General features: G+C 35.1%; 2 protein-coding genes across 2 annotated transcripts; one reads left to right on the top strand and one right to left on the bottom strand.

The window, feature by feature from the left end:
- c3h17orf75 (chromosome 3 C17orf75 homolog) lies at positions 1 to 9646 on the bottom strand. The gene is made up of 10 exons (XM_056453508.1): positions 9291 to 9646; positions 7571 to 7645; positions 7113 to 7238; positions 5967 to 6095; positions 5762 to 5819; positions 5546 to 5665; positions 3960 to 4024; positions 3458 to 3597; positions 3254 to 3357; positions 1 to 1423 (listed from the first exon to the last, which is right to left on the bottom strand). Exons 1-10 carry the CDS (start codon positions 9437 to 9439, stop codon positions 1214 to 1216), a joined length of 1176 nt encoding a protein of 391 aa, XP_056309483.1. The 5' UTR covers positions 9440 to 9646; the 3' UTR covers positions 1 to 1213.
- Positions 9647 to 13118: 3472 nt separating this feature from the next.
- Positions 13119 to 18598, top strand: rps15a (ribosomal protein S15a). The gene is made up of 5 exons (XM_056453509.1): positions 13119 to 13166; positions 13738 to 13875; positions 13974 to 14053; positions 17409 to 17494; positions 18467 to 18598. Exons 2-5 carry the CDS (start codon positions 13743 to 13745, stop codon positions 18558 to 18560), a joined length of 393 nt encoding a protein of 130 aa, XP_056309484.1. The 5' UTR covers positions 13119 to 13166; positions 13738 to 13742; the 3' UTR covers positions 18561 to 18598.
- The last annotated feature ends 274 nt before the right edge of the window (positions 18599 to 18872 follow it).

Consider the following 18872-nt stretch of genomic DNA (forward strand, 5'->3'; position numbering starts at 1 on the left):
TGACAGTGTTGATTTTTTTTTTATTCTTACATGTTCACACAACTGAAATGTTTCAGGAACAAATTATTCACAGTACAATCTTGTCTAATCTGACCAAGAAAGCAAACCACACGTTATGATAATTATACATTATTGCCACTATACAGCTGGATCAATATATATCAATATACACACACACATACACTTAAGGTAAATGTTAGTTTTTACAACTCTGTGATTTCGTGAGCATTATATTTACATCTGATATTTGAATTTATGATTATTCCGTCTGTCCTTGGTACGAAAACAAAATCTGGACCACCAAATAAGGACATAGCTATCATAAAATCAAAACAATGCAGTTTATCAGATTAACCACTTTATCACACACACACAAAAAATACAACAGCAAATGCAGGTCATTGTCACATTCCTGCTAAAATCTACTAACATTTGCAGCATGATGATAATTAATTTAATTGGCATATAGCTCGTGATAATGTGATTTTAGTTTGCTTTCAATAATGTACTTCCTATTTAAAAAAATCTTCAAAGCAATGACTGCTACACAGATACACTATATCCCTGAACCAGCTCTCACAAATAAGTCCTCTATTCGTATACACACATAGAGAAAAACAACAACAAATATTTAAATTAAATCTGATTTCATTTTCATTGGTCCTTTTAATGGGATCTGTTTGGTTAATTTTTAATCCCCCAAATCAACATCATCCTCATCATCAGCAGCAATTGATTTCATTAGTTGCAAGTTTGCTTTTTCTCTGTTTAACTTCAAACATACAAGATGTTAATGGACTATGATTAGTGTTTTCTACTCAAGATTGTTGAGGTTGCGCAAAATGTTAACTACACTGCGATGATTTTAGGGAGTCGAAATCTGGATTACATTGAAGAGGGAGAAGCGTACAGCTGCTTTGGAGCTGCTTTCACTGGATAGAATATCTAGATCACATCATTTTCTTAATCTCAAATCTGTCTTCATGGAATTTTTATCTCTTAATTGTTATTTATTATTAATTTATATTTTTTATATATATATATTTTTTTTACAGTAAGCTTTGTCATCAGCTGACCAACGTTTTATAAGGTAAACAACAGTACAATCTACTGAATGCAGGTCAATATAGCAGTTTAGAGAGCTCTGTCAAAGGTGGTTTCAGATACAGTAGTTGAGTGAGTGTAAGTGAGAGTGATTGAGATGTCAGTACTTTTAGGCCTGTGTCTGCTCACTCAGGAACTCCTCCAGGACGGTTATGATCCCGCAGGCCTCAGGAAGGTTGCTGTGTTCAGCTCGGGCGTTTTGCAGCAGCACATCACCGTTTCCACAGCTCTGCAGGAACAGACAGCAGCGGAACAGAGCGTAGTGGCTCATCTCTGCCTGACGGATGAAGCGCTTCAGGTTGTTCATGTCTTGGATGGCCTGTATGGAGGACAAAAGTGTGGAAAAAATGGATCAAATCAAAATTCTTATCACATATTTTATGTGGAATAACTAGGGATGTATACAGTATTAGGTTTGAATGAAATGTCAATATTCTTTATTCTTAATTTTAATGGTTTATAAAATTTCCAAACAAAAATAAGGATTTAAAAAAGCCATTTGGACATTTCTTCTTTCAATCGAACATTTTGGTCATGTTTTTATTGCGTTTAAAGGGGTGGTCCAGAGTGTAATTTTAAGGCTTGGTTGTGTTTATAAGATGCAAAGCAATGTGTGCTCATGCTTCATTTGTAGAAAATCATGTTATTTTTTCATATATCTTACTTTGATTATATACAGCAACTTAGCTAACGTGAAAATGAAAGGCCTTCCTCCAAAGCCCACCCTCAAGAGGCTCTGATTGGTTAGCTAACATAATGTGTGGTGATTCGCGGATAGGCTCCACATCACCAGAAAGTGGCGTGCCTTTACTAGCACGCACTTTGCCTCTGCTGTATAAATACTGTTAGTCAGTGTATCCGTGTCAGTGTGAGCCTGAATCAGACAGAAAATGAAAATGGAAAGCAGCCGCACAGAGAGACACTGCAGCTCTGGTGAAGATTGTGGGTGTTTACAGCAGTTTGACTGATAAATATGAATTTGTAGCTAAATTGTTAGCGGTGCCAAACCGCATTTCCTGTTGTTTACATTCTTGTTTACGTCCTTGCTACAATATACCATTAACGCTAGAAACTATGCATCTAATAGATCAATTTTAACAAATAAAAATGCTTACAGGTTGTGGCTCACAATCCACAGCTTCTGCTTGTTGGAGCTGCTCCTTTTTTGGAGGAGTTTTTAGCCAAATCCAGCACTGAGCTGGGAGAGAATCTGGAAGCTGTCCTTTGTCAAATGCTATATCTTTTTTTTTTAATTCTATGGAACATAATTAAAATTAAATTGTAAGCACTTCTCTCTTTGAGTCATGTCCTTTGGAAGTCTAAACACAGAAACAGAAGAAGCTCTGTGGAAATAGCAACTTTCTCTGCTATAACATTACAGCTCCTCTGGCCACGCCCCTTCACTGCACGCGATGTTTGCGCATAGTGAACGCGTGTAACCTGAAGTGTTTGGAATCTCACTAACCCGGATTAATTTTTTTGTATTCCCAAACTTCGTTCGCTGTAGGCTTTGCTAAGCTAACTCTGTAAAAGCCAACGTCTCCCTTTGCAATGATCTTTGAGCGTATTACATTCAGAGATGTTGTTTATGTTCACACAGCTACATTACACATCAACTAAAGTTTTAAATATGATATTGTAGTAGACCACCCCTTTAAGACAACACAATGCAAATGTTTTCAATTCCTTGGAGAAAAATACTGCAAACAAATCTTCAGAATTTAAAGGGACAGTTCAAGCCTAATCAAAATCCTGTCATTATTTACCTACCCTCATGCTGTTACAAACCTTAAAAGAAAGATGAATTGTCAATATGAAGATGAGTAATTGATGACAGGATTGTTGGGTGAACTATCTTATCACTATTGGCTATTTTTGACTATATTGGCTATTTATAAATAACAATTTAACTACTGGCAAGTTGGCATGCTAAACTTGTTTTTTTCAGCAATGCTATGTTGATACAGTATTTATTCTGACAATTTAACCAGATAAAGTAAATGTATCTTTTATAAATTTGTTTTAAAATATTTACTCTTATATTACACACTGTTAATTGAACAAACAACAGAAAATATGAATGCCATGCAACTTTTACATGTATTATCTGTGCATGAGGCTACTATTACAAAATCAGAAGCAGATTAACCTTAAGTTTGAAGTTCTCCAGGATCTGCCGGAGGAGGAAAGGGTTAAATCGCTCTGCAGCATTGAGGAAGGCCTGGATCCAGTCATCGCAGAATTTGTTACTGACTGCAGAGGTGAAAACACCAACACAACATTATCAAAAAATAGACACATTTATGAATGCAGAGTGACTAGATTTATTAACGATGCTGATGACGACACTGACCTTCATTGATTAGTGTTGGAGGACTGGTTGAGCAGTTAATGATCAAGTTAGTGTGAGAATCCTCTGAAATGGCCTTGCAGAGAGAGGCTGTAGTGGTGTCTTCCTGGACTAAACCCTGCAAGCTTGCTGCTTTGATAAATCTAATCAAGACAATGGATCAAGTTGCAAAAATACCAGTGCATATCCGAGAGAGTACCACTTTTAATATTTTTTTAAACTGTCCTTAAAGAAAATCAAATATGCAACCATTGATTTGATTTGATTTTATTGACTATGATGTATTGTACTGTAAGTGATATTGTACTTTTTTTATATTGTTAAACTTGTTACAACTTTCTGCCTAGGGACTACAGATGAAAATTAGCTTTATAGCTAACTCTGGCACATCATGTCATGCTGTACACTGTCCCTGTTTAAATAAATTTTAAAATGCCTAAAAGTATTTAACACTAAAATTATGAGTAAACTATTTATTTAACTATCTATATTTTAGTTCACTTACCTTGCTGTATCTGCTTTTGTCCTCTCATCTGCTCCTATGACCTCTACAAGCTTGTGACTCAAAGCCTGAAAAGAAGTTACTGGTGTGTTACACCTATTAACCTTTTGATTTAATGCAAACTGTACAGTATTTTCTGCAATATAAAGCCATTTTTAAGTGAATTATACAACTCAACTTCAAAGTAGGTGGGAATGTAAACATATCACTATAGTTTTGCCACTTCTACATGCCGTGACATCATTCTGGGTCATTTTTTTAAACCCTCAGATTCCGGATTTTCAAATAGTTGTCTAATTGTCTAATCAAAACAATCTATTTATTCAGCTTTCAGAATATGTCTCAATTTCAAATATTGGACCTATATGACTATATGACATTTAAAAGGATCCTACAGTAACTGTTGCTGACTACTGATTTAAATCTGTCTCTTGTCACAAGTTTAGAAACACAGATTTTCTGTCCAATCAGTGATCTGCAATGCCATTAGCATAATTTAATAATAATATACTGTGTACTGTACACAGTGGAAAAATCCCCCGAAACAGTAATGACTCGTGCCGTGCAGTGGAAAAGCGGTATAAATCGTATTTGTTATCATTTGAAATGTGGTGCGGCTTTTATTTGAAGGTTACTTATATAAAGCCTACCCACGTTTTAGGAACAACAAAAAATAACTTGACTTCTAGTTGATCATTTGGTATCAGAAGTGGCTTGTATGAAAGGCAAAGGCCTGTAGATTACACTTACTTTACCAAAATAAAATATTATCATGCCTTGATTTTTAATTATTTAATTAGGACAGTAAGGTCTAACTTTGCTTAGACAAAAGTCTTGTCACTTAACAGAAATAATGTACAGTATAGATTATAAAGTCATGGTGCAGTGGAAAAAGAAGTAATATTGTGTATGACTCTCATAAGCTTGGATGACTGGATCCATACATCTGTGCAATGACTTTGCAATGACATAAATAACTTAATAATAAAGTCATGTGGAATGGCGAAGTAAGTGTTCTTGCAGGACTTCCCAGAGTTCATCAAGATTCTTTGGACTCATCTTCATTGCCTCCTCCTTCATCTTACCCCAGACATGCTCAATAATGTTCATGTCTGGTGATTGGGCTGGCCAATCCTGGAGCACCTTGACCTTCTTTGCTTTCAGGAACTTTGATGTGGAGGTTGAAGTATGGGAAGGAGCGCTATCCTGCTGAAGAATTTGCCCTCTCCTTTGGTTTGTAATGTAATGGGCAGCATAAATGTCTTGATACCTCAGGCTGTTGATGTTGCCATCCACTCTGCAGATCTTTCACATATCCCAATACTTAATGAAACCCCAAACCATGATTTTTCCTTCACCAAACTTGACTGAATTCTGTAAGAATCTTGAGTCCATGCGGGTTCCAATAGGTCTTCTGCAGTATTTGTGATGATTGGGAAGCAGTTCAACAGATGAATTCATCAGAAAAATCTACCTTCTGCCACTTTTCCAAATGATCAACTTGAAGTCAGGGTATTATTTGTTGCTCTAACAACAGAGATTGATGACAAGACTTTTGTCAGGTACTGTAAACAGCAGTGTTTTCTTACAGCATGCAGAAGGTATCCAATGTTGGCCTGCAACAGCTGAACCACTCTGTGGATGTGCATAACTGACTCCTCATACCAGCGATTCAGGTAGGGCCTGACCTCCGTCTCCAAATTTAACATCTGTAACCACACATTAACAGGAATAAACAGTAAACAGACTTCAAAAGAAGCGTGCTACCAAAAATCATGACTGATTACCTAAAAAACTCTCCTCACCTCTACAGTCAAACAACTGCGCAAACCCTGAACATACTTGTCCAGCTCGATTCTGAAGGTGTGCAGGGTTAAGGATAATAACACATGTTATTAAGAGAGCAAAGCTTTTAAATGCAGCAGAAAACCTTGATGTGGCTTCGTTCTTTAATCCACAGAGCTGAATTTCCAGCAGTCTAATGCTCAGTTCTATGTTATATAAGGATATAGATTCAGGCCCTTCTCTGATCCTCCGAGGAGACACACCACCCAGCCGTTGCCATCAGCCTCAGGCTGTTCTGGAGATTTGTCCTGCTCCAGCAGACAGCAGTAACAGCCCACCGCTTGCTCAGGGATGCTGGAACACAGTTAAATCATTCAATCAGTTACAAAAACACAAATGACATGCAATGCAATCATTACTTTTTCTAAACAATGTCATTAATATTAATATATATATATATATATATATATATATATATATATATATATATATATATATATATATATATATATATATATATATATATATATATATATATATATATATATATATATATATATATATATATATATGATGATATTGCAGTAAAACACAATAACAAACAATGAGTAATGGAAATATATTCATATTTTGTTAGTTGACTAGTGTTACATTATTTTAACTGCCTAAATATGATTCAATTTTACTTTGGTATTATTTATAAATAATTAGAATGTGTGTCAATATAGTACTTGATGTTATTAATGATATAGTTCACCCAAAAATGAAAAATTTGGCATTATTTATCCACCATTCAACTTGTTCAAAACCTAAGAAACTCTTCTTTCTTCTGTTGAACACAAAAGTAGATACTTTGAAAAATGTTGCTTGCTGGCACTTACTGACTTCCATAGTATTTTTTTCCTACTATGAAGTCAATGAGTCCCAACCACCAACATTCTTCAAATTATCTTCTGTTCAACAGAAATATGAAACTCATAAAGGTTTAAAACCACTTATGGGAGAATAAATGCTAATAGTAATTTTTGTTTTTGGCTGAATTGTCGCTATTAATTAAAAAAAATTTTTTTTGCTTCTGCCATTTTTATAATTTTAACTGTTTATTAGTATATTTTATATATGTTTATATATGTATTTATTTATTTCAGCTTTTTATAGTTAGTTGCTTAAGCCTCATTCCTATTTTGTATATAGTTTTAAATTATTTAAAATTTATTTCGATCTAAATTTGTAAATTTTTAATACTTCATTTATGATTACACATTTTTCACCAGAGTAAATATTTAAACCACCAATTTTTGATCATCAAAATTGGGTGAAATGTGTGAAAATGATTGACAATGACATTAACAACACTGATATATAACACACCTTAGCTCCACAGTGGCAATGTTACCCATACCCCCCAGCAGAGCACCCTTGCTCAGCCTGCGGGAGATGTAGCTTCGCAGTTCAGGCTCTGCCTCTGATGGCAAACTGGCATCCAGCAGCGTGAGACTTTTAGAGTGGAAAATATATATTACTTTCAAACCATCACACCAACAAGGAAAGGACTAAAAGAACAAGCAGACAGAAAATCAGTTAATGAAGCAATGCTGTTAACAGAATCAGCAGCAGCCCCTAGCAGTGACACATACTGACAGAAAGAGAGGATGGATGTTAGACAGGTTATTTCGGATGGTTTTTGATGACGTGTGCAAGCCAACACGATGAAAAGCCAGACGCAGAATCCTGAGAGAGGTTTCTGATCGATGCCATGATTTCTTTTTTCATAACAACACTGAAAGTCACGGGACTGTAATGACTGATGACGGATGGACCCTCTTTACCTAAAGTCTTCCTGACTTGTGGTTGAGTCCGATCTCCTCTGGCTCCATGCCACACTCTCTCCAGAAGCCTCAGATCTGGGTAGTTGATAATGTGTTATACGTGTATATAATATGTATGTGTATATATATGTATATATGTTATGATCTCCCGGTGTCCTCATTGGCCTACATGGTCATCGTTTCTTTTCTTTTTTCTTATATCCATAACAATAGTGTCCATATACAGCAGGGGTGACCAACCCTGCTCCTCGAAATCAACTTTCCTGCAGATTTCAGTTGCAACCCATATCAATTACAACTGCCTGTAATTATTAAGTGCTGTTCAGGTCCTAATAAATTGGTTTAGGTGTGTTTGATCAGGGTTGGAGCTAAAATCTGCAGGAAGGTTGATCTCCAGGAACAGGGTTTAACACCCCTTATATAGAGATAATATAGATAGTAATAATAATAATATTAATAAAGAGTTTACCTCCAGTTTCTCTGGATTTATTTATTATTTACATTTTTAACATGTAAACTACAGATGACTTTTTAAATTTAAAATAACAATGTAATTTAAAGCATTTTACCCCAAAATAACAAAATGGTGCAATTTCCAGATTTTATATCTAATTTTAGCCAATGTTTTAACTTCAGAGTAGTTAAGAGAGCAAGATTTGAGAAATAACCTTGATTTTCAATTACAACACAAAAGACTACATTTGTTATTCTGAGCAAGAAGTTTCTCTAAATAACATTGTTTTTAATTTGCGATTTAGAAGAAATGATCCCCATCTAATAAATCCAGAGAAACTAAAATTGTTCAGTTGGTCTCTGAATTATTTCTATAGCTGTGTGGTCAATTCATACAATGATTTCTTATGGCTAACCCATTAATGTAAACTATGCAAATTAAAGATATTTGAGGTCATGAAAGAGCAAGTTTAATTCATATTAGCAATTCAAATATAGAAAAAAGCATTCGATTAACAAGACATAACCAGGGTGCGAATTGTCCATTGATCAGGAGGGTGGAGGGGTCAAATTTTCCAGTAATGTTAGTTTTTGTAATACATGATTCTGTAAATCAAATGTATGTATTTGTTTGAATTACACCTAATTTATTAATAAAATGTATTTAAGTTTTCAGTGTTTTGTGGGATGTTTTGTGTATTCTGACCTACAGTATCCGATTAGCTACTTCTGAGGTTACTGTATGTCAAACCATGCATCTAATTTGACTTTATTTTTAGGCTATATGTAGAAACAAACAACTATTTTACGAGAAAACCGTCTTGTGAATAGTTAAGTTCACATCAGTGCTCTAGGTCTAGGTTTTTTTCTGGCAGACTGATTATCGTTATGATGCATTCACAGTGGTATGAACCATTATAGGGGTGGTCAAAGTTATATTTATATTATTAATTTTTATTTAAATATTAATTTAACATTATTTTACATGTATTAACATTATTATATAAAATACAAAGCAGAGCAAATTATTTCTCTTTCCCCTCATAACATAGTTTTGATGTCCTTCAGGGGGGGATCAAGCATTAACCCCCCCTTGTAATTCGCAACCTGGACATAACAGTCCTAGCATAAATCTCATAATGCTCCATATAAGCGCAAAAGAGACAAGAATTACAAAAACTAGCATTTTGGAAACTTGCAGTGCACCCTTCTTAGCACAGCGTTAGCTTATTATCCCATGCCAATTTACAAGGGTAAACCACTATACCTTGTGCTCTGGTAGTAGTATATAGCATAATAGCTGTTAATCTGTTGTATTTTCTGGCTGTATCCGGCGATCTCTTCGCTGTCGAAGTCTGCATCTCTTTCATCCACGTCTATGGACTCCTGGAAGGAGGAGGTCTGGGATGTAAACATGTCTCTGGAAAGCCAAAGGGACACGAACTACACTGATATCCGCTGTGAGTGATGTGCTATTGCGATAGCTAATAAATTAGAGCTTTCCTAAAGATTTCAACACACTAAAGTAGTGTAAGTAGTGTTAATATTTCATTTGTAATGCATTTAAATGCCACGTAACATTTGACTTATGCCATGATAGTGACAGCAATAAACGTCAGATGCGCATGCGTTGGAGTGGTGGTTTGTTCGAATCGTGTGTATGAATTGGAATGAAGTGAACGAATCGTTCATGTTCATCCTACCTAATTATAGCTCAATCCATAAGATTGGATCTATTTAAATACATTGAAATTAGTTTAACTGCAAAAATATGAATGACTATACAGTAGTAAAGCCATGAATTTGTTTGTCGTTTTGTTTGGCTGTTATTATTATTGCCATTTTATTGTTATCCCAAGCTGTAAACCAAACCAAATAAATAAACAAATAAACAATTAAACAAACAAACAAACAAACAAAAATAAATAAATAAATAAATAAATGTCATATTTGTGAGGAAAACTTTTAGAAAATTTAAACGTTAATAATAATAATAAAATAATAATAATAATTTAACAAAATTAATTTTATATAATTTTACTTTAGTCTGTTTATTTTTTTAAACTTAGTTAAATTGTAGATAAAACATTTTTAACTTCCATTTCCATAATATTAACTATTTAATCTTGTAGGTTTCTGATTGCTGAATTCGTAAATATTATGTCGGTATAAAACGCATTCGTAATTTTCCAAATTCACGATAAACTCAACCAGTTCAAGACATTTTACTGCAAAATAACTCGTTTTATTATTTTTCGGAAATTGATTCAAAAGATTCGAGTCACTTTTATGAATCAAAAGCGTCACCACAAGTACGCACGCGCTCCACAGCTTTGTGCATAAGCGCGCCAAATCAACACGAGAGCACTTACATTGCACTGCGTCTTCATACCGAAAACACACTGTAGTGCTCTTTTATAATAGACCTGTTTTGTAAACATGCCGTCAAATGTGGAGATTAAAGCCGTTTTGCGTGACATGCGTTACCTCACGCAGCGTGCAAAGGAGCTGAGCGGTTCGGACGGGACGGTGATCCGTCAGCAGGACACGTTTTTCAGAGTCCCCGCGGGACGCCTGAAGCTCAGAGACTTGCAGGACGGGACAGGACAGCTAATCTTCTATGAGAGGCCAGACACAGAAGGACCCAAGCTGTCAAACTACTCCATAACTCCCACAAACGACTCACAGGGGCTGGTCAAAGTTCTGACGGACGCGCTAGGGCAGGTCGGCCAGGTGAAGAAGGAGAGGAGGCTGTATATGGTGGGACAGACCAGGGTGCATGTGGACTCTGTGGAGGGTCTGGGGGACTTCATGGAGCTGGAGGTGGTGATGAAAGAAGACCAAAGCAGAGAAGAAGGAGTGAGCATCGCCAATCAGCTGATGCTGGACCTGGGGGTGAAAGAGGAGGATCTGATTGATGGAGCCTACATGGACCTCCTGCTGAAGAACCAGCAAAATGGACATTAACCATCGCAGACCATGACATTATGTTGATTACTGTATTGCACTTAGAGCTGATTGTCAATCCTGCGTTTGTTAGCTCACTATAGGACCAGATAAAATCCTGACCTGAGTACATTTCATGTTTCTGAATTGTTTTTACCTAAAGCATAATGTTAGCTGCTACTTTTGTACTAACTTACAAGACAAAACTAATCACAGTCTGTTGAGATCATAAAGCGTTCACAAAACAATCAACAGATTAAACAATGTTGCATGCATGGTGTTTGGTCTGATTTAATTATGTGTAAGTTTACATGTTTGTATGAATACACTTTTCAAGAAGGATACTATGAGCTCCTACACTTTTTGACTCCAAGGCTCCTTGTAATACTTAAAAACTTTTATTAAAGATATTAAACAGTTTTACCTATAATTTTGTTCTGAAAATATATAGAGAGTCAGGCATAATATAAACATATATTAATTATTTAATAAATGAGCAATTCCAGCGTTATCGATGTGACATTTGCTGTAAAAACCTCAAAACATAAATTCACATAGAAAGTATATATCAACATTATAGGGGTCACCACAGCGGTATGAACCGCCAACTTATCCAGCATAGAATTATGAAGATATTTGCATGGAATTGCTCACATGCTTGTGGTATGATACTACTTGTTATTTGACTTTGTTTTTACAGATTTTAGAATTAAATAAATAACATTACAATATTAATTGATCTTGTGGCTCTCATTAAATAGTCTTGAGGCCCTCAACACTGGTAGTCTAAGATAGGAAAATAGGAACATTCATAAAACTTTTAAAATATTGGTGCAATAAATAAAAAACATCTTTCCTCTGACTGTTGTATATATTTTGACCATGCCAATTGTTTTAAAACTATTTTCGACTGTGTAGAAATAGATAAATTATAACATAAATATTACATGTTAATATATTAAACACTATACATTTAAAATGTGTTTAATAGATTAATTGTGGCAACACAAATTATTTCATATTTGTAAAAATACAAAATCAAATAAAAAAACATACTCATAATAAATAAATGTTTTACATATAAGAGCAATTCCAGCATCATGTATGTGACATTTGCAGTAAAATATTACTGTACAAACTGCATTGTACATAAATCAGATGAAAATTTTCATATTAGTCAATAATATTACTGTAATTAAATTGAATTGAAAAACTGAATAAATATAGATTTACACACATTTATTCAAGTAAATAAACAGAATTAATGATGGTCTAAAAATCTGTGGAAAATCTGCGGAATTCTGCACAATTAAAACAAAAACATTTGATTAAAATATGTAAATACATGTTTAAACATTCAATAAAGTGAAAATGTAACCTAATATAAACTACATTTTCTAAATAATAATTGACCCATAGGGTGACATGGTGGTTAAGTGATTAGCACTGTCACCTCACAGCAAGAAGGTCACTGGTTCGAGTCCTGGCTGGGTCAGTTGGCATTTCTGTGTGGAGATTTGCATAGTGTGTGTGAGAATGAGTGTGTATGGATGTTTCCCACAACTGGGTTTTAGCTGGAAGGGCATCTGTTGTGTAAAACGTATGCTGAATAAGTTGATGGTTCATTCCGTTGTGGCGACCCCTGATGAATAAAGGGACTAAGCCGAAGTAAAATGAATTATTGAATAATAGGAATATTTCACTACATAAATAAAGTCCCTTACACACTGTTTATGGTGTCCCCTTATTTATAGAACTGACGTGTATTGCAGAAGATGAACACGTTTGTAAAGATTCAAAATGAATATATAATATATAAATACAATTTTAATTAAAAATACATTAAGAAAATACTGGTGCACTTGAGAATTTGTCAAATACAGTTGTAAAATAGGGCTCAGTTTATTTATTCTAATGCTAAAGGCGTTGCATTGCAATAAAAGACTCAAGTAATGGACTGAAAAAATGGCTATAAAGAAAAACAAACAAAGAAAATCTTTAAAAATGCGAAATAAGAAATATTTTACAAACAGATAAAAGCATGAAGATGTTTCTGTACGGCGCTCCAAACAAATAGAGGGCAGTCGCACAGACGCGTCAGCACACAGCGTCCTTCTACGTTCTCGCGAGAGTACATTTTTCCCTAATCGCACCGCGCGCCCCTCTTCCTTCCTCTTTCCGCCATATTGCAGAACTGGTAAGGTTCAGGATTCTTCATTGCATGTGTAATCTGTTTAAAATCACGCACATCGCCACACATCATCCACAGTGAGACCGAGATGTAGCTTCACGAACACCAAAAGCGCCACATTTTTGAATCATTTGGCCAATTCCGTCAGTATGAAGGGATAAATTTCCCTGTTAATCATGAGTGTTCAACCTCTTCACCGCTCTGTAATGCCTTTCCATGATACCGAGAGGCAAACACGAGTCAAACTAAAGTTGTCAATAGTTCCGGTGGCTAATCTTAAATCACAAACATGTGTTTCATTGAAGTCGAAACGTCAAGGTTGAAGACAAGCTTACGTAGCAGTTATTTGCCAGTAAATTCACGCACCGCTTAAACGTTAAGCGTTCATGATGGCTGAAAGTTTCAACCGGGGTTTGCTTTAAACTAGCATTACTTCACGTTTCCTTCGAACCACAGTTGGACTCGTGGTTTTACGTCTACTCTGTTGATGTATATCTGCTATTACAGTGGCTATATGAGGCCGCATGACTGAAATATTGACTGTATATTGTATTAATCCTGCAATGTTCCTCCTCAGGCATCATGGTGCGCATGAACGTTCTCGCTGATGCGCTGAAAAGCATCAATAATGCTGAGAAACGTGGAAAACGCCAGGTTCTCCTCAGGCCCTGCTCTAAAGTCATAGTACGCTTTCTGACTGTGATGATGAAGCATGGTGAGTTACACATTTAGTTTTGTATATTTGAAGAATTCAGTCATGTTGAAGCTTTATTGTCAAACAAGTTGCTCAAGCTCATTGTGTGATCTCCGCAGGTTACATTGGTGAATTTGAGATCATTGATGATCACAGAGCCGGGAAAATTGTAGTCAATCTCACAGGGAGGCTGAACAAGGTGAGTGTGACTTACATCGCAGCACAATGAAGTTAACTGTGTGAGCCCTGTGTGTGTGTTGTACTGTCTGGCTAAACCAGTGGTGCCCAAACTCTGTCCTGGAGGGCCGGTGTCCTGCAACTTCCTTCAACACACCTGCTTGGAAGTCTCCAGTGTACTTGAGAAGAACTTTGTTAGCTGGTGTGTTGAAGAACATGAAGAACTTTAATCAGGTGTGTTTAATTGGGGTTGGAGCTAAAACATGCAGGAGACCGGCCCTCCAGGATCATGTTAGGGCACCCCTGGGCTAAACTGTTCACAATCTGCTTCACTTTATATATATATATATGTACTACTATTGTCATGATGGCAAAATTAGAACTTAAATGTGACACTAAAGGCTGCTCTATTATGGGAAAAAAAATCAAAGTTGGTCAAAATTATTCGCCCTCCTGTGAATATATATATATATATATATATATATATATATATATATATATATATATATATATATATATACACACACACACATTTTTTTTTTTTTTTTTAATTTCCCAATTGCTGTTTAACAGAGCAAGGAATTTTTCACAGTATTTCCTACATATTTTTTTTCTGGACAAAGTCTGTTTTAATTTGGCTAGAATAAAAGCAGGTTTAAATATTTTGAAACGTATTTTAAGGTCAATATTTTTAGCCCCCTTAAGCAATATATATTTTGATTGTCTGCAGAAGAAGCTACTGTTATACAATGACTTGCCTAATTACCCTAATTAAGCCTTTGAATTGCACTAAGCTGAATGTTTGTATCTTAAAAAATATTTACTAAAATATTATGTACTGTCAAATGAGTTATTAAATCTGTTATGTTTAGAAATGGGTTGAGAGAAAATCTTTCAATTAAACAGAAATTGGGGGAAAAGGGCCGCTAATAATTCAGGAGGGCTAATAATTCAGACTTCAACTGTATATATAGTTATTCCCTTTCCTTATTTACAGGGAGGAAAAAATTAAAATAAGAAACAAACTTCAGATTTGTTCAATAAACAGAGACAGATTCAATAAAAAACTTCAATTATAACTACAAAAGTCCTTCAGTCAAAAGCAGTGAGTGATTTTGTCCTTTTGTCCTTTGTTTAATTATTAATAAAAACAGTCGGCAGCAGGAATATTGCGCGCTGTCACTTTAAGAGCAGTATGGTTCTGATCTATGGTTTCACTTTCACATGTCTTTTGATTCTCAACTCATTTGTTTATTACATAAATGAGGGTTAATATGAATAATCACTAAACATGCGTTTTGACACATTTGACTATTAAAGCGTTCACATTAAGATGACTTTAGATGTGTGTGCTCTGCTCGTCTCTGAGGCTGAGCGCATACAAACAACAGCATGCGATCTCTTTTGCGCTTTTAAAAAAATGAATGATTCAAATGTGCATCAATGAACGATGCGCATCCCATGCTGCAAAAGTTACAGTACATGCTTTAAGTCATTTTCAGGTGAAACTGAGCTTTACAGAGCAACAAATGTGCACAACTAGAAAGGCGGCGGTACATGATGCAATAATCATTTTATCAATTAATGTTTTTTCATAATCCTTAGAAACCAAAATCGAAACAGATTTTTCGATTTATTGCACAGCCCTAACACTACTAAAATATCACAATGCTGATAACTTGCTAGAAAAAAAGACGAAATACGAAATCACGAAATGCTTCTTGCTGTACAGATCCAAATAACTGACTGACATCCCGAATGTGTACATAAACCAAACAGTATATACACTGCGTTTGAGAATATTCAACAAGATGGGCTTTTGTGCGTAGCTCTTCATGTATTTAATCATTTGCATGGAATATGCTGCAGTAGAGGCACTTTCTGTTTAGGTGTGTCAGCACAAGAGCACCATCAAGCTCGAATGTGGTCGTGCTTAATTCATTTTAATGTGTACGTCTTAAGTCTGCATGATAATAGGAGGGATAATATGCGATAAGCAATGTTTTTTTAATTACTATTATGGTGCAGCCATTTGGAGGTCTGGTTTCTACTCCTGCCATTAGTATTTATTTTCAGCTCTCTCCTCTGAAGCTTTAGGTCCGCATTTTGGCAGATCTAACACCTACTTGGAATGCGGGTGTAGAGATAGGAAGGCCCCATTGATTGGTCAAATTTGTATATACAATGTATTTTTGCAACACTAATGCATGGCAAATGAGTTTAAATTATTGCACCTTATTGATACAGATGGTGCATTTACGAGTATCATAAGTGATATTTTTGAAGCTGTTTGTCCTATGCCTTTTCTCATTCTTGTATGTTTTCTTGTACCTCTATATTGTGCAGGGTCTTAAGTGGTCTCGCACTAACTTTTCAAATACCACTTATAAAAGTTCTGTAATTTATAAAGTACCAGTGTTGTCGCTCATTTAATGAAATTATTAATCAAAGCCACTGTTATTGTTCCAATAACTTCCATTTATGCACATGCGTCAGACTTGAAAAGCAAGTTTGTACGATAAGTTTCGAAGGTTCCTGTCTTGAAGCTGGGTGTACTTTTTTTGCAGTACTTTTCTAGTACTGGTATGTCATACAACACTTCTGCCTTTTGTATTTAAAAATGCTGTTTAATGAATTTGCTGTTTATATTTCTTGCAAACATTAGTCAGTTACTGTCATTGGTTAATAGTTGGCTTCTCCATGGCTTCTGCCCAGTAAAATGGTAGTGTGATGAATATCGCTGGTGCTTAAAAGACTGTAAGTTATGCCATTGTAAATATTCTTTTCACAACCATAATTAAGACAGTCACACGTTAGATAAAAAGCAGTGTGGTGTGGAGATTAGGTCAAAACAGATATCGCACAGTATTTCAAAACAGGTAAATGTAATTGAACATACAAAAACTTATATAATTATACTCTTTTATTTGAAACAAACCAAAACAAACCTTTTGCTAAAAGTTGCTCAGTACACACCTTTCCAGCTTAGGGTGAAGTCATGCGCATCAACAACAGTTTGAGAGAATTCATGTCAAATTTAGCGGATTGCTATACGAGGGTTCTTGATCAGTTTTTGAAATGGATGCTGTTCTGCCTCTGCATGAAACTAATGATGTGCAAGTATCCACAAAAAAAGCTTGTTTAAGGTTGAAGGTCTCTTCTGTTCTTGTTTGGTTTTCGATCTTTCAGGCAGTAAGCATTGCTGGGAATACATTTTTAAAATAGCTTAGATTGTCCTAATGACAAACTTTGCAGAAGTTATTAGGTTCTTTATAATATAAATATTCATCTTGGACTCTACCTTTTGATTGCTGATGATGTATGTACAGAAACAGTGAGTTTTAGCACTCAAATGTTTCTTAATTTCTCTAATGCAGTGTGGCGTCATCAGCCCACGGTTTGATGTGCAGTTGAAGGATCTGGAGAAGTGGCAGAACAACCTTCTCCCGTCCAGACAGTTCGGGTAAGTAATTGACACTATATGATGTTTTTTTGAGCAGTTTAATAATTACATTAGCTGTGACTGGTTTAACTCTAAAGGCTGTTTACGGAGTGGAATACATTTTCTGCATAAGTGTCTAAACTATCTGACAGCTACACTATTTGCTGCCTACAACTCTGGATAATTTTAGAATTACATATCAAAATGGCTGATATTTTAAATGTAGTTAGCATTCGCTAACTATTTCCATTGTTTCGTGCTAGAGCATTCAGCTGGGCTCTTCTGCTTTCTATGATTTGCATTCTTATTACAGATTTGCTTTTTAATAAGTTTTAGCTATAAACTAGAAATTGAATGTTGGCTACAGTACATAGTCAAGTAACTTGCAATACAATCAGACTTAAGATTTGTCCACATGTTTGTCTACATGTTCTCTTTGTACAAGAATGAACAACCTTTATTTTTTGTAAACAAGAGCTGTGCATTATAGTTATTCATTACTATTAGTCTAGTCACTGCATTTTCTGAAAGCTCTTGTACTATCAGTCTTGTCAAATTTAAACACTGGTCTAAAGACCCTTAAAACCTTTTTGAAGGAGGAATAAATTGTTCAGTTTTTTTGCAATTTACCTTCATTGAATTTACATTATACTAGTTATTTTTAAGAATATAATTTTTTTAAAATAACTTAAAATAAAATCCACATTAATCAACTTTGTGTTTAACAGTTGTCGACATTAAGATAAGAATTAATTTCAGTAAAGAGTAATAACTATCTGTGCAAAATACTTATTGTTACTGGTCAGTCATTACATTTTCATAAAAAATATAGCCGCTATATTGTGAAAGAATCCTTTTATTGTTTTGTGTTTATATTGACATTTATCTTGCAGATTTGTGTTTAGTGCCGAATCATTTCTGCAGCACCATCTATATAAATATACATGCAAACCATCTTGGACTGCCTGGTCATGCTTTTTGTCTTTTCTGCAGATTCATCGTTTTGACAACCTCAGCTGGCATCATGGACCACGAAGAGGCCAGACGAAAACACACAGGAGGAAAAATCCTTGGGTTCTTTTTCTAAACATGTAAAGTCGCCAACAAATAAACAGTGGAAGTAAAGTCATGTGTTCGGTTTGCTTTCTTAATAAATATGTTGTTTACTCATTCATCTTGCACTACTTACAGCAGCACATATAAATTTTAGGAAACACGAAACTCAAAGAAAGTAACAATTGTCCTGCCAGTTTTACCGTGATTGATATGTTTTGTTTGTCTGGAATAAGGATAGTATATAATGGTCATTTCCTGTGCTGTTATAAAGCAAATACACCTAGTAGAAAAGCTTTTAGTCACTTTAAGTTTATAGCTGTAGCTTGTTAATGTCTAATTCCGG

This window comes from Danio aesculapii, chromosome 3, assembly GCF_903798145.1.
Source record: "Danio aesculapii chromosome 3, fDanAes4.1, whole genome shotgun sequence".
NCBI classification, from domain to species: domain Eukaryota; kingdom Metazoa; phylum Chordata; class Actinopteri; order Cypriniformes; family Danionidae; genus Danio; species Danio aesculapii.